The sequence below is a fragment of the Thermobia domestica genome, chromosome 12 (genome assembly GCF_964235325.1).
Source record: "Thermobia domestica chromosome 12, izTheDome1.hap1.1, whole genome shotgun sequence".
NCBI lineage: Eukaryota > Metazoa > Arthropoda > Insecta > Zygentoma > Lepismatidae > Thermobia > Thermobia domestica.
Window position 1 is genome coordinate 228,170,624 of NC_137465.1, and position 14,345 is coordinate 228,184,968.

Consider the following 14,345-nt stretch of genomic DNA (forward strand, 5'->3'; position numbering starts at 1 on the left):
GTGAGAATTTTATTTTAAATTGTAGTTGCTTTCTTTTTCTCCTGCAAAACATAACATTCCAGCAATGGTTTTTGATAGTTTTAATTTCAATAAGTTCTCAGAATTACATAATGTTACGCAACGTTGCAAATTTTACCAGTGTTGATCGTATAACAAATGGTTTGAGATATCAAATTACTGTAAGCAGCATTATGATCAAGTTTACTGAAAACTAGCTACATAATTGGCTGTGATACTTACCTATGCCATTTTCGAAATGTCGAAAATGTCGAACTTTTTGTCCCTTGTATCCTTGTTCTTATTTATCGTAAATACGTCATATCATTATCATAACATCCAACAGTAAGGCTAGCGGATGTGCATTTCATTGTCTACCTCACTTGTGTTATTACTGTTAGTATACCTCGAAAATTTAAACATTTGTTATACTGTAGAGCCTTAAATTCGTAACAGTGAGTAATTAATGGATATTGTGTTATCATTTAACATGTTGATTAGAAATGTGCAATAATAGTATGACGTTTGCAATTTGAAAAATGTAACTTTATGTTGGGTTTGCAATGCTCTTAATCTTTTGGCATAGCAGAGTATGTCCAACGATTTCGGTCTGTCAATACTTGCATTATACGGAACTTTATTACTATTATTATTTTTAAAAATTCTATTTGTTTCATAGTTACATGGACATTTCAAGATAAATGGTTTATCTTGTCTATGCTTAAGGACAGCTATCAGTCTTTTTTCGGAGACACAAAAAGTGAACGCCCTAAAAGCCACTTATGCCCATGATAGAGTATTGATGGCTTATTTCACAACTTAAATGCAAATGAGACTTATCCAGATTTAAGCACTTTACAACTGAGTCACAATGTCCCCTACTAGTATCCAAGAAAAATATTAACCAAATATGTCTTTACTGGTATACCTACTATTCTATATTTTTAGTGTTTAGTAGTGAAATGTATTCCGTAGAGTTCATGTAATGTACATTTTAATTTCTATATAGTTTCTATTTCCTTTCTTCAGAGGAACAAGAAAACCAAAGAAAGTGTTGCAGATAATCATTATAATCTAGTGGCTGAAAGGAAGTATTTTGCTACATGGAGAGCATATGTGCAGCGTAGCAGAACAAAAAAGGAATTATTTAACATATCTTATCATATATTTACTAAGACAATTATCAAACAGTATTTCTTCCTGTGGAGAGCAAAGTATGTGCATCTTAATTTGATTTTTTCTGATCGTTATTGCTTCTTAATTATTTAATTAATTTGATTTTAAGTACGCATTTGCAAGAAAATTCCTTAATACTTTACAAGTTAAAAAATATTGTGACAAGTCTTTAAATTGATAAGTTTAGATTATATAAAGCACACTTGGTTACTTATTGTAATTTTATAAAAGTACGCTCAGTATCAATATACGTTCAGTATCAATATGCATACGATTGATCAATATCAGTATCAATATGCTTCAATATCAGTGGCGGCTTCTGAATATTAAAACGGATAGGGCACATTCAAAATATCTACATTTTAGGATAATGGTAGAAATCATTTTAGCAAAGGTATTTTGTATATCTTTACTAGTCTTCTACTTTTGGGAGTAACAAATTCCTCAACTATCTCCTTGATGAAGGAATGCTTTACTATAACGACAGCATTACCAGATCATTTAGCTTGCGTTCCTTATGAAATTAAGCAATAGTATTCTTTATTCTATTGAGCGTAGAGAAGGATAACTTCTTTAGTTCTCATTGGACAAATATTATTAACACCATCACACATTCTAAGAATATTCACAACATATTGTTATCACAACTAAACCTAGAAGATAAGTTACAGTAGAGGCATAACTTTGCATTTATACAATAATTCTACTTCAATTTGGAATTTTGGACCATTTATTCCAGTATATATTCTCAAAGTTGTCTGAAAGTCACTCTCAGGGAATTTGTTGAAGTATTCATGAAATTTATTACAGAATAGCTTTGATGCACAAATCATTAACATTTTAATCATACCTATCTTTAATAGTTTAATCACACATAAGGTAATCATATCACAAAACTTCTAGAGCTGTCAGTCTATTGTTGTTACTATTTTCATGTTCAATGTATTGTTTTTTTACCAACGGCGCATAAGTGCATAATTTCGGAGCATAGTCCACCGAAAATTGTCCAGAAGGATAATAAAAAGGGTCATATTCGAGAGCAAAATGTTGGATCAGAGTCGAGTAAAAGAATATGGTGATTATTTTGTGTCTAGATTCCGTTAATGTACCGATGGATATGGAATAATGTGCCAGATTTCTGTTCCATATTTCGTATCTAAAAGATTTCGCATGTTTCTTTTTATGCTAACCCTGACCCACATCCACTGATCTATTAATGCAACCTAACCTCAAAATGATCTAGCATTACGATATTTTACTCACTTGACTCGACATTTCGTTCTTGACCTATGACCTTTTATTTTATTGTCACCTGACCACTTGTCAGCGAGGTGTAGGTCTCCGAAGCGACGCATTTGTGCATCCATATTAGCCTATATCTTTTTCGTTTCAGGATTCATTTCCCAAAGTATTATTTTATGTTGCTTCCAAACTTTTCTTCATTTGCCTATCTCTCTTTAGGGCACATACAGAAAAATGTGTAAGCTAATATTACAGATTTAATTTATTGTAGATATGATGTACTACAAAAGGAGAATGCCCTTTGTCAAATTGTGTGTGGTCTTCAGGAAAGGAGAATTTTAAAAAACAGCGTAGCAAAATGGAGAATATATACTGCGAAACGGAAACTGGAAAGAATGATCATTTACAGATCAAGAGAATTTTGCTCTATGAGATTGAAGGTAGGTTTTAATTAGAAAACTATAGGATCCTGTATAATCTTAAAACAGTGTACCGGTACTTAATTTTCTAGTTACAAAATTGTCTATGCCACAAAACCAAATAATATTCTTGCATAAAATTAGATTTAGTTAAAACTCAATTATTTATAATAATTAATATTATATAAAATATACGAATTATATGTAAATATGTACACACACAAAACATGTACATCAGGGGCGGATCAAAGACGGACTTCTGGGGAGGCGGTGGGTTGTAATACTGCTACTTAGAGCTACTTTTAAGAGCTCTAAACTCTGGGATGGGTTTTATTTATATATATAAAATAAGAAAGTTTCCTCTTCTGGGGGAGGGGCGTTTGCCCCGATCACCCCCTGGATCCGCCACTGATGTACATATATACAGGAAATAGAAATACAAAGTAAAAACTGAATCTAGTTGGCTAAGGACAGAAGATAATAGAGAGCCTTTGACAGGGGCGTCATTTCAGACATCGCTTGGGGGGGGCAAGGGTACCACCGACATAAGACTTTCACGTTTTGTACTAGTATATTAGTAGACAATCGATTAAAGTACATGTATTCCACAAACTCTTGGGGGGGGCAATTGCCCCCTCCTGCCCTCCCTAAATGACGCCCCTGGCCTTTGACCATCAATGACCTCAGAATATGAATGATGGCTACAAAACCTTGAAGTTCAAAATGTTATTGTATATCAACCAGTTTCAATAATTGCTTAATAAACTTCATATCCTAAATTAGGAGTTAGTCAGAGGCAGTGATGAACCAATCAAACTGCACCAAAAATAACTTTCCACGAATTACTTTAGACTATAAATCATGATTACAACCCCTAAGGTTCAAAGTGTGAGATTGGTGCTATATATCTATTGGTTTTAGTAATTACCTATCAGATCTCGAGTCCAAAATTCCATAAGTGGACGATACTGTCACGTGTACTAACAGATTACAAAAACAATAGACCTGTGAATCATATTTCAATTCATAACACTGTCATAAGTTTTGCTTTTGAAGACTAGAAACATGCGGGTGTGATGTCAAAGTATTTCCTGTTATAAACAATAATGCAATATCTCTTTAAACGTACATTCCAGTTGAATACACAAAATATAAATATGTGAAACTGACGTCAGAACAATTTTCCTGACACGATATTATTCATCATTTCCTTTATCATTACATTATTATAAGTGGTACTCTACCAATCGTTTTAAATGGTGTGTGTTTAATGCACTAAATTTGAACTTAATCATTCTTCTATAAAATAAAAGTTCTGGGATGGATCAAAATTATCTGCCAAATATTTGAAGATGGAAGCCGTCCAAAATTGTGTAATTTTCAAATATCCAAGAGTACCTCATAAGACATACTTACATGTTCCACCAATTTTGGGTGCTATTCTTTTTGAGAGAGGAACCATGGACTAGGTTCAAGTTGTGAACACTTAATTTGCAAAATATTTAAAGATCTATACATTTATCAGGATTTAAGTGACCGGATTTAGAGAACAAACAAGTAAATATCTTTCTAAAGTGTGACTAAAACTTGAAGTAATACATGTTTAAGTATTGATTGCCATAGAATAATAAGGTCAAAGACACAACCTGTTCCTCTGACGCTGAGTCCATATCTAAAAACATTATTCACTACCCCGTAATGTTTTCCTATAGCAATATGAGTTAAATAAAAAATCTTTATTTCAATCACTTCTGGTTTGAATAAAGGACTACGGAATAAGATAGAACCCGTTGCCAAAAGCCGCTTCTTAATATCTTTTACCGTTTCTGCTCTATGAAAATCAGTATTAAAACCAGAAATAATAGTATAAGGCGTGAATCAGGTTTATTGTCCCAAAACGAAAAATAAGAAAAAAAATGAAGCATGATTCCCAAACCAAAACTGTTTATTTCATTGACTACAGGATACACACATGAATTAAAATTTCTTCAAGCAGACAGCATATGGGCCTTCTCTTCCTGCCACGCGCAACTTCTTCTTGAAGTTGGCAAAAAAGGCGTTTTCCGTGCTTTGCAGCCACCTGCTTCGAAATACGGTCCAATTTCGCTTAAATCGCGTTATGTTCTCGCAAAGAAGCTTTTTAGCAATCATTTCTCTCTTCACCATAGCCCAGAACCGCTCAATTTATCTACACTGTGGTACAGACATTGGGTTGTCAACTCATGACACATACGAGATGTGATTGTTCTCCAAAAACTGCACGGTGATCTGAGCATAATGCGATGATGCTTTTTCCGGTCAAAATAAAATAGGCTGAGTATTGTTCAGATTATGTATCCATGGCAACAAAATGTTTCGTAAAGAATTGAATACATACATTTCTCTGTTTAATGTTTTGTCGGTCGGTCACAAACGCTGGAGAAAGCCTTCCATCATGTGTCAGTGCCTGGCACACCATCATTTTCTTTGGAAATTTGGATTTCGGTTTAATCGTGGCTTCCAGAGGGCGTTGTCAGCCTGGTACAACAGAGACATATTCATTAGCATTCATCTCTGAAGCGTCCCATTAGACTTTTGTTTCATCATCGATGATGAAGAAAAAGTTACCTCCCGAAAGTATGGCTTTCGTATACATTTTTGTACAATTTTTCTTTGCTTTCTCCAATTCATCTTTTCGTATTTTTGCCTCTGTCTGTCTTTTTCGTGAGTGAATTCCGGCTGTTTTCCGACTTCTCATCACTGATGCTTGCAAAATGTTTAGTTTTAGAGCAGCTTGTCGCATTGACAGATTTGGTTGTTTCACGAACACCTTCTTTGTTTTTTCCACCATCTTCTGGTTGGGACCCTGAATTTGTGTTGTTTCGAACTTCACCAGTGTCAAGAAATTGTTTAATAGCTCTGTTGATCCTCCTCACTCACACACCTTGTTTTTTGAAGTAAGACACTGTCACCTGACGATCACAATTCTGCTCCTGGAAAAACCTGGCAATTGTAATGTTTTGCTTTTCCGTCTCTTTTGATTTAGGCATTCTGCCCATGTGAACCGTACTGTCGCTATCAAGCACTCATAGGTCACTACACAATTTGGGTGCAAGGCACCTTCACTCCTTGCTCCTGTTCGCAGTGGTCCAAACTCAAAGTTTGGGACAATAAACCTGAATCACACCTTATTTGAAGCACTTCCAGTTTTTGAAGAATGTTGTGGATAGTCATGACACGTTGTTTTGAGACGCTGAATCGTTTGCAACAAACTGCTTCTTGCCAACCTCTTACGTTTTCGTTATATGACGATAAACGTTGAAACCGGAAATGGCTAGTTTTAACCACTTGTAGTTTGAGTAGAGAGTTAACACAGGAAATTAAACCTGTTCTTTGGACGCTGAAACGACTGCAAGAAACCGCATCTCAATATTTGTTTTCACTCTGATACCTGTCGACAGACGGACGGACGGCAGGACAAAGAAGTTCCTTAAAGGTAACCAACAAAGTTCTGTCGCTTTTTGTGGAAGTCTCTACTCCATTGGCCCTTGCATCGTGAGTTGAATGCGAATGGGGATAAGGCGAAGGTCAGTTGTAGGTGTGGGTATATCCAACATACTACCTGGTTGTGGCAGTTCAGTTACACCGTGAACTTGCGTAAGGACAGAGGGACCTCCACAGAGCGTCGTAAGGACGTGTATTCTGTACGAGTTTAAACTGGTGTCAAACGCTGCTGTAGTGGGGTGGAAGGTATGCCAGGCCTTTGGTGAGGGTGTCGTGACTACGCAGACAGTGCAGCAGTGGTTTAACAAGTTTAAGGATGGTGACGAAACACTCGAAGACACACCACGTGCCGGAAGACAACACAATACAAAATGAAGATCTTCAGGCAGCAATTGAGGCGAACAGTGGCCAGACATCTGAGGAACTGAGACTACAATTCAGTGTGAGTAGAAAAACCATTCGGCTGCACCTCCATTAACTTGGAAAGCACTGTAAGTTGGACCGATGGGTCCCACATGATTTGACTCTGGGCCAGAAGTAAACGCGAGCAGATACCTGTGTTTCTTTGCTGTCTTGTCTGATGAAGGAGCCATTTATGGACAGGGTGTTAACATGTGATGAGAAGTGGGTCCTGTACGAAGGTCCACGACGCCGTCCTCATTGGTTAGCATCCCATGAACTGGTTCCGAAACAGTCCTCCTGTGTGTTTGGTGGACTTTTCGCGGCATCGTGATCGGGAACTGCTACCAGCTGGTCAGAGCATCAATGCAATTATGTACTGTTAGCAGTTGAACTGTGTTTAAGGAAAACTCAAACCTCTGGAGCCAGCACTTCTGTATCGCAAAGATGTCGTCTGTTACAAGACAACGCTAAACCCAACGTGATTAGGATGACCCGTGACACCATTCTGCGCTTTGGATGGGAAACACTGTTGCATTCACCACACTCTTCAGACATTGCACCGTCTGATTATCACCTGTTCCATTCCTTGAATAATCCTGCTAGAGGACGCCAGTTCAAATCCCTAGTAGAGGTTGAAAACGCACTTGATACCTTCTTCGTTTCACGGCCCAACGCGATGGAATTCATGGCCTTCCAAACGTTGACAGAAAGTCGTTGATGCTGATGGGAACTATTTTTTATCTTCCAGGTAGGTGACATATCAATGTTCGAAGGTGGTAGGTGAAACAGAGACAGAACTTTGTATAAGTCTTCCGACACTTTTGCATGGCATAGTTTGGAAGTCTAAGAAACATGACACTTGGCAAACTGAAATAATTTAACAATCCACAAATATAGTCATTCTACGTAGTGATTGATATTAGTGAGGAAAAAGTCTAGCTTTTCAGAATAACCACATTTCTTTTATTTAATTGAGATTATTCCAATTTTAATTTTTACATTGCTTTAAACATTTAAGAGCACCTGGATCAGAGGTGTCGATTGTCACTTGTGTAACAAACCAATTACCGGTTTGTTTACATTGGATCCGTATCGTTATGTGTACCGGTTGAAATCGAAGTTGGTTCCCGCATAATATTACTGTGCCCAGTTTTGTTACGTGTAAGTCTACACTAATTTAATGTTAATTTGTTTTTCAGTTTCGTTACGTGTAAGTTTACACTAATTTAATGTTAATTTGTTTTATATTGTTAGTACAAGGAATGGCACAAAAGAATACATGCACTCAATTACACATCCGGAAATCTTTTAAAACTAGTCCTTACTGATTCACTTCAAACTGTAACCGTTTCTTTAACGTCCATATCGTATTCTTAGCTCACACATACGAACAATTAATATAAGTAAAATTAAATACTATTGAAAATTTTACCTTAAAATTTCATCGAATACGATGTAGTTATATTTTATTCATTTGTTACCTACTTCGGCTTTCTTTTGTTACATTATATTACTGCTAACATGGCGATTTCTTTGGTTATTGCCGCAAGAGGGCGTTCGAATCGCCATACGTGGAAATAACATTGTAAAAGATGGCGGCTCGGCGGTGAAAGGAAGTTCTCCGTTACTATGGCAATTTCTAAATAATCACCGGGAGAGAATAATCTTTTAATTATTTATTTATTGAATAGAGTTTTCGGTAAGTTAGATATTAAAATAGATATAGAAATTCATGACTTTTACAGTTAGATTCTTGTATTGATATGTATTTATGGTAAAATAATGCGAATTATAATCAAAGATATAATAGTAGAAACCGCGTTTATAGAGGCCTGGCTACGAGTGTAAGATGACGCAGTGGATTAGTAGATTTCAGTGTGGAAAAATGATGGCTTGTTAGCTCCTCTAAAAAATTTTAGAAATTTTGTAACTAAAAGTGTAATTCGGCCTGTAACCTAATCAAAATCATGGTTTAGACTAACCTAAGACGTTATTTGGAAGAAATAGATACGGAGGAGTCTAACAAAAGTCAAAATTTAGTGAAAACCTTTTTCGGCCACAAGCCATCAAATGTCATCTCCGCCATTACTAGACATATGCAGTAATGGAATGGGAGATGTAATTCATCGAAGCTGATTGCTGCGGCGGACCGGAAAGATATTCTACGTTCGTGGAGTGTGTAGCCGGTGTACCGAAGGAGTCATCTCTCGATTTTAAATAAGCAAGTAGATGAAACCTACTCTGCGAGAGGACTATTATTCTGTGAAACCTGCGGATAATCGGGTAACATCTTTTCTTATTTTTCTTATAAACAGTATAGCAGTTCAGCAAATGGCGTCTTTAAGAATCAGGATGTGTAACTAAAGTTAAAGGGCGTTACGCGTCTCTGAGCTTGTCAATCGTCAGTATCCACTTATGCTACAAGCATGTATAATTGAATTATTAAATCTTATGTGTGCCTCTACGTAAATTTGAAAAATATGTATGTTGATATTAGAGTAATATTTTACTTTGTACGTACCTTTCGATGGCAATGTACCTTGAAAATTTTGAATATTTAGATTAGATCGGTTATGTTAAATACATTACTGAATTATGTCTCAAATTATGTCCCGTGATGATGCCTTATTTTGTGAAATATTTGCTGTAGGTTAGGTTAGGTCTAATTTTGCAAATGTGTGATCCATAATATCTATGTAGGTTAGGTTAGATTCGCTTTTACCCGTGTTTTCCAAATTTAATACGTGTCTTTTATATATTGCAATGTGATATATGCTATTTTGTTGGGAAATCTTTATCATGAACGCACATGCGAATATTCCGCGTCTGAGAATTTAAGTATTTCGTAATTCATTTCATTCGCTTCAATATTGCTTTATGATGTATGTCAGTCGTAAACACTAAGATGAAATTTCTTTGAGAGTGCTCTGATATATATATATTAACGTGTCTTTTAATCGTATTTGTAATACATGCATGTAGGTTAGATAAAATTTCCATTTCTTACGTGTAGAACCGGTAACAATTGTGATGTGAGCGTACTTTCCTATATTTTGTCGTGTGTCCCTTTGATATTAATTTGTAATGTATTTTTGTATCCGTGCTTGCCATATTTTGTCATGTGCATATTCAAGACGTGTAATGTCGATAAAATTGCATTTCAAACGTGTCTATTATTATTATTTTGTCGTGTGCCCTTTTATAGTATCTCTTAATACATTAGTGGTTTAAAATCTTCTTTCGTATGTATGATCTTATTTCGTTGCACCATATATTTAGTTTTGTAGGTTAGGAAAAATTTGAATATAACATATCCTCCGATGTTAATATCGTATCTTGATGAGTGCGAGTAATAGATCTGTGCCGATGTGGGAGAACCTTACTCTGGACATACCTCCGGAGTTCGACATTCGACATTACTATTTACAAAATACTATTTCGTGCTATGTTTGTTTATTTTCAGTTAGGTAGATATTTACTTTGAACGTGCCATAATTACAGTGCAGAATTAAATGTTCGTGCCTACATTGATATTTGCCTCGTTGGAAACCAATAACGTTGGAATGTTTTTCAACTTGCTATTCTCCAGTAGAGCGTATCCATCCCTCTATAAGTTTAATTAGTTGTAAACAGAGATAATAAGTTAAAAATAATAATAATTCTTTAAAGAGGCGTTTCAGTAATTGGACCCTGTCGAGCATATGTAGATTTTTTTTTTTTCGTTCTCGCTAGACATTTGTAAATATATCGCTTTCATTATTAGTAGTGCTTTCATATTAAATGTATTATGCGAATGATGCATAGGCTAACGTAAAGTAATACATGATGCTACTCGTATTTATTTTTTTTTATTTAATTGAAAAATGGAATTGTAGTAGCGATGATACTGCCTATGTCTGCATAACTTGCATATTGTTTGATGAATGACAGGGACATTACAAGCAATGAACGCCCAAGTAAAAGAATCTTCTGTAACTACATAAGTAGAGGGGATGGATCGCCAATTCTTTGATTGATAATGAGTTTTATATGTATTAATGAGATATGTTTGAGAATCATGTTGGAGACTAGATATGTTAAAACAATATAACAATATCATTTCATAAAATGTTGATAAAGTATCTTAGAGATACCACAATGGAGGCAAATGTTTTTTAATTTTTTTTTCTCTTTCAATCTGTTATGATGTAAATTGTTAATAAATTGGCACGAATAAATAGTCATAAAAAAATTTAACTCTGTAATTTCAAATATAATTTATACAATTAGAATTTATGAAGTTTTTTTTTTCTTCTTAAAAGTACTCATTAAGCTGAACAATGTTGACTCTTATTCTTGGTTGGCCACAAAACAAGAATCTGGAAACTTCTGATGATAAATAATAGCTTTATCGTTGTGTTGCTCTTTTCTTTTGCTCAAGCTAATGCAACCTAAAAATTAAATCTAATATAACCTTGAATTTTTTTCAATACCCTGAAAACGTATTGTTATAATTGGCGATACCATCCAGGATCTTTGATTTATTTCCGAGATGTTCTTATTCCTGGAAACTCGTATTGTTATACTTGAAGGTCATATTTTTTCTGATTGAATTTCTTGCAGAAAAGATTAATCTTTCCTTCAAAAAACTGTAGAAGTGCATACAAGAAAAATGTATAAAATGGCACTTATAGAGATCGGCGCCGTAACTTAGATTTTTTCTGGGATAGGGGAGGGGAAAGCAAGCATTAATACGCGTATTTGGGCCCCCTAGACAAATGTTGTTGTAATTAATGTTTTTGCGTGGTTAAAATTTCCCACGGATACAAACAAATTATTACTCGTTTTGTTTGTTTTTCCAGCTATACCACGATGAAACTTGTTTTATTTAATACTTATATTTTATCGCACCCTGAGCTGGGAAGCGGGGGGATAAAAGATAAGTACCGTAAAAATGTGAAACGACTGAATATTTAAATATATACGTGAGCTTAAATTAAACGTAAATAATAAGTTTAAAATTAATTTTATGTGCAATTAAAGAAAAATTTAATTTATGAGATATATTACATGTAATGGCACTTAATATGGATTATGATACATACAAAATAATATGAAACATACAATTAAACAGATTTCTAATTATGACGTTAACGACTATTTGTTTCCAACCTTTGGTGGCAATTTTGAAACACATTATCATACTGACTGTAATTTTTGACCGGTTAATTAATTCGAAGGAGTTGTGGTCCTGGTGTTGAGTTTTAATTAGATGCAGGTGGTCCACAGAAAGGTTCCTGTGCCGTAGCTTGGACAGTTCCAAAAGTATGTTGTTAGATTCAGTAAATGATAATTCAGATTTCTCCGTACTGAAGTGTTGCTACTTTCCCATTCAGCAATTCAAATCTGGTTTGAAGGGATTTCGTGTGCACATTGTTGCTCAAAATATGACGATACAAAATAACACTAAAACATTTACAAGTATCACAAATTACTGATGCTAAACTGAAAAGCTCGCTCTCACATATACAAAATAGTAATTTAACTTGCGAAGCTCAACCCGTACAGGGGACCGTATATAGACGAACAACGTATGTCAACTTTAGAACAACGCACCCCACGTACTTTCGTGGGTGCTTTTCAGAACAACGACCGCAACGAGTCTCGCGCCCAAGAGAGATCGTGCACAGCACTGTTTTATATATATACAGTGTTGGGAAGTAACGGAACTCAAGTAACGTTTCCTAGTAACGCGTTACATTTTTTCCAAAGTAACTGTAACGGTAACGCGTTACAAATTTTTAAGTAACGTACCTAGTTTACGTTACTTTTTCGCGTTACATTTCGGATGAATAACTACAATATATGCATTTTTTTTCTTTTTCGGAAAAAATGTTTATTTCCTGTTAGTGAATTTCTCAGAATGAAACAATCGAGCATGAACTACGTACGTCAATGACCGACAGTTACAGACACACAGAGAAACAGATAAGTTCGTAGTGCCACTTGCTGTTTTTTTTTTTTTTTTTTTTTTAGATGAGGACAGGCTTAAGGAAATCACGTGTACTGATTGCAAGCACCTGGAAGATTTTGTCGTAGATTTTGACAGCTCCAAATCAATACATTCAGTGAGTGAACTAGGAGTGCAATGATACCGGTAGTCTATTTTACTTTGATTGGTGTTGCTTTTATAAAGATGGAGAACGAAAACATTTTACCGTTCGAACATTTGAAAGAATACTTTTTTCTTAAGAGCTGAGGATGATGGTGGACAGAATTTAAAAATAAAGTGTCTGAAGTGCCCCGGCGGAAAATATTTATCAACAACTGGGGTGCCATAATTAACGATTTACAGTAAGGGGTTAATATGAATAAACTGTGTTTTGATGAGTAGGCCTACTTTATTAGTTTGCTGATGGTATGTAATATTGGAGTTCTTTCAGATCAGTTTCCTTATTCTAGAGTCCCGTTGATTATAGAGTAGTGTAATGTTTCTCTATATTCTTTATTTTTAATTTTATATAACAAGATTGTTATTATTATATAATTAGTTTAGCAGAATAATAATAAGCAACTATCTTTTCTAACGCATAGGGATGAACACGAGTCAAGCTAAAACTCGACTCGACTCGAATTCAAGTCGAATTTCAAGTCAAGTCAAGGGTAATATTCTCGAGTCGAGTTCCGAGCTGATTCAGTTTTGCGCGTCGAGTTTCAAGTCCAGTCGAGTTTGATAAATGGCTCGTTCGTTTTAAGTCGTCTTGAAATCATGGCTTGATTACACTGGAAAACGAAAACCATGGAATACTTTTAGTGTTGCTCACGAGAGGGGACACTGCTCGCATCTCGTCTCGTCTCGATAACGAGACCACAAGAGATTTTTTATAACAAGCTCAGCTCGACTCGACTCAACTGAGAAGATGGCTCGAGCCGGCTCACTTGGGGTGACCCATCGGCTCGAGCTGGCTTGATAGGGATGAGCCATTTGCTCGGTTCGGCTCAACTGAGCCGAGGGCTCTAGCCGAGTCGGTTGGGTGACCTGTTGGCTCGGCTCACTTCTCGGTTCGGGTCGATAGTGAATAAACTGAGTCGAGCTGCCCGAGTCGTTGACAATTCTAAACCCGGGCCGAGCAGTTTTGAAGATATTTGGCCAGTGCCTTATAACTTTTAACAGTGTTTGGCTCGAGCCCGAATACTCAACCTAGACCCTCAACCCAAATTCAGAAGCTCTTGAACAATGTCCTTGACTCCTAGAATTTACGACTACCGAGGTTAGCAATCAACTAGTTTTTTTTAGTATTCAAATACAAACCGCCTATCTTTCTTTTTATATACAGTGTTGTTATAAATAATAATAATAATAATAATAATAATAATAATAATAATAATAATAATAATAATAATAATAATAATAATAATAATAATAATAATAATAATAATAATAATAGTTGTAGTAGTAGTAGTGTCATTGATAATAGTTATACTGTCTATGTAATATACTTGAAGAATGTACTCGAAACTACACATCGGATTTCGCTTGAGTCGACTCGGAACTCGACCCCAATTCGAGTCGAGTTGGAGGAAATTTTTCGAGTCGAGCTCAAAGATGTCTGTTTCTAGTCGAATCGAATTTCAAAGAAAACTCGC

The 14,345-nt window shown here is 35.5% G+C and overlaps 1 protein-coding gene across 1 annotated transcript in view; it reads left to right on the forward strand.

Moving 5' to 3' along the window:
• LOC145666279 (uncharacterized) overlaps positions 1–14,345 on the forward strand; it is a 123,835-nt gene that overhangs the window by 8,517 nt on the left and 100,973 nt on the right. Inside the window, exons 3-4 of the mRNA XM_081733342.1 lie at positions 1,027–1,211; positions 2,687–2,855. Of these exons, the coding sequence (XP_081589468.1) occupies positions 1,027–1,211; positions 2,687–2,855 (354 nt within the window). The remainder of the gene's footprint in view (positions 1–1,026; positions 1,212–2,686; positions 2,856–14,345) is intronic.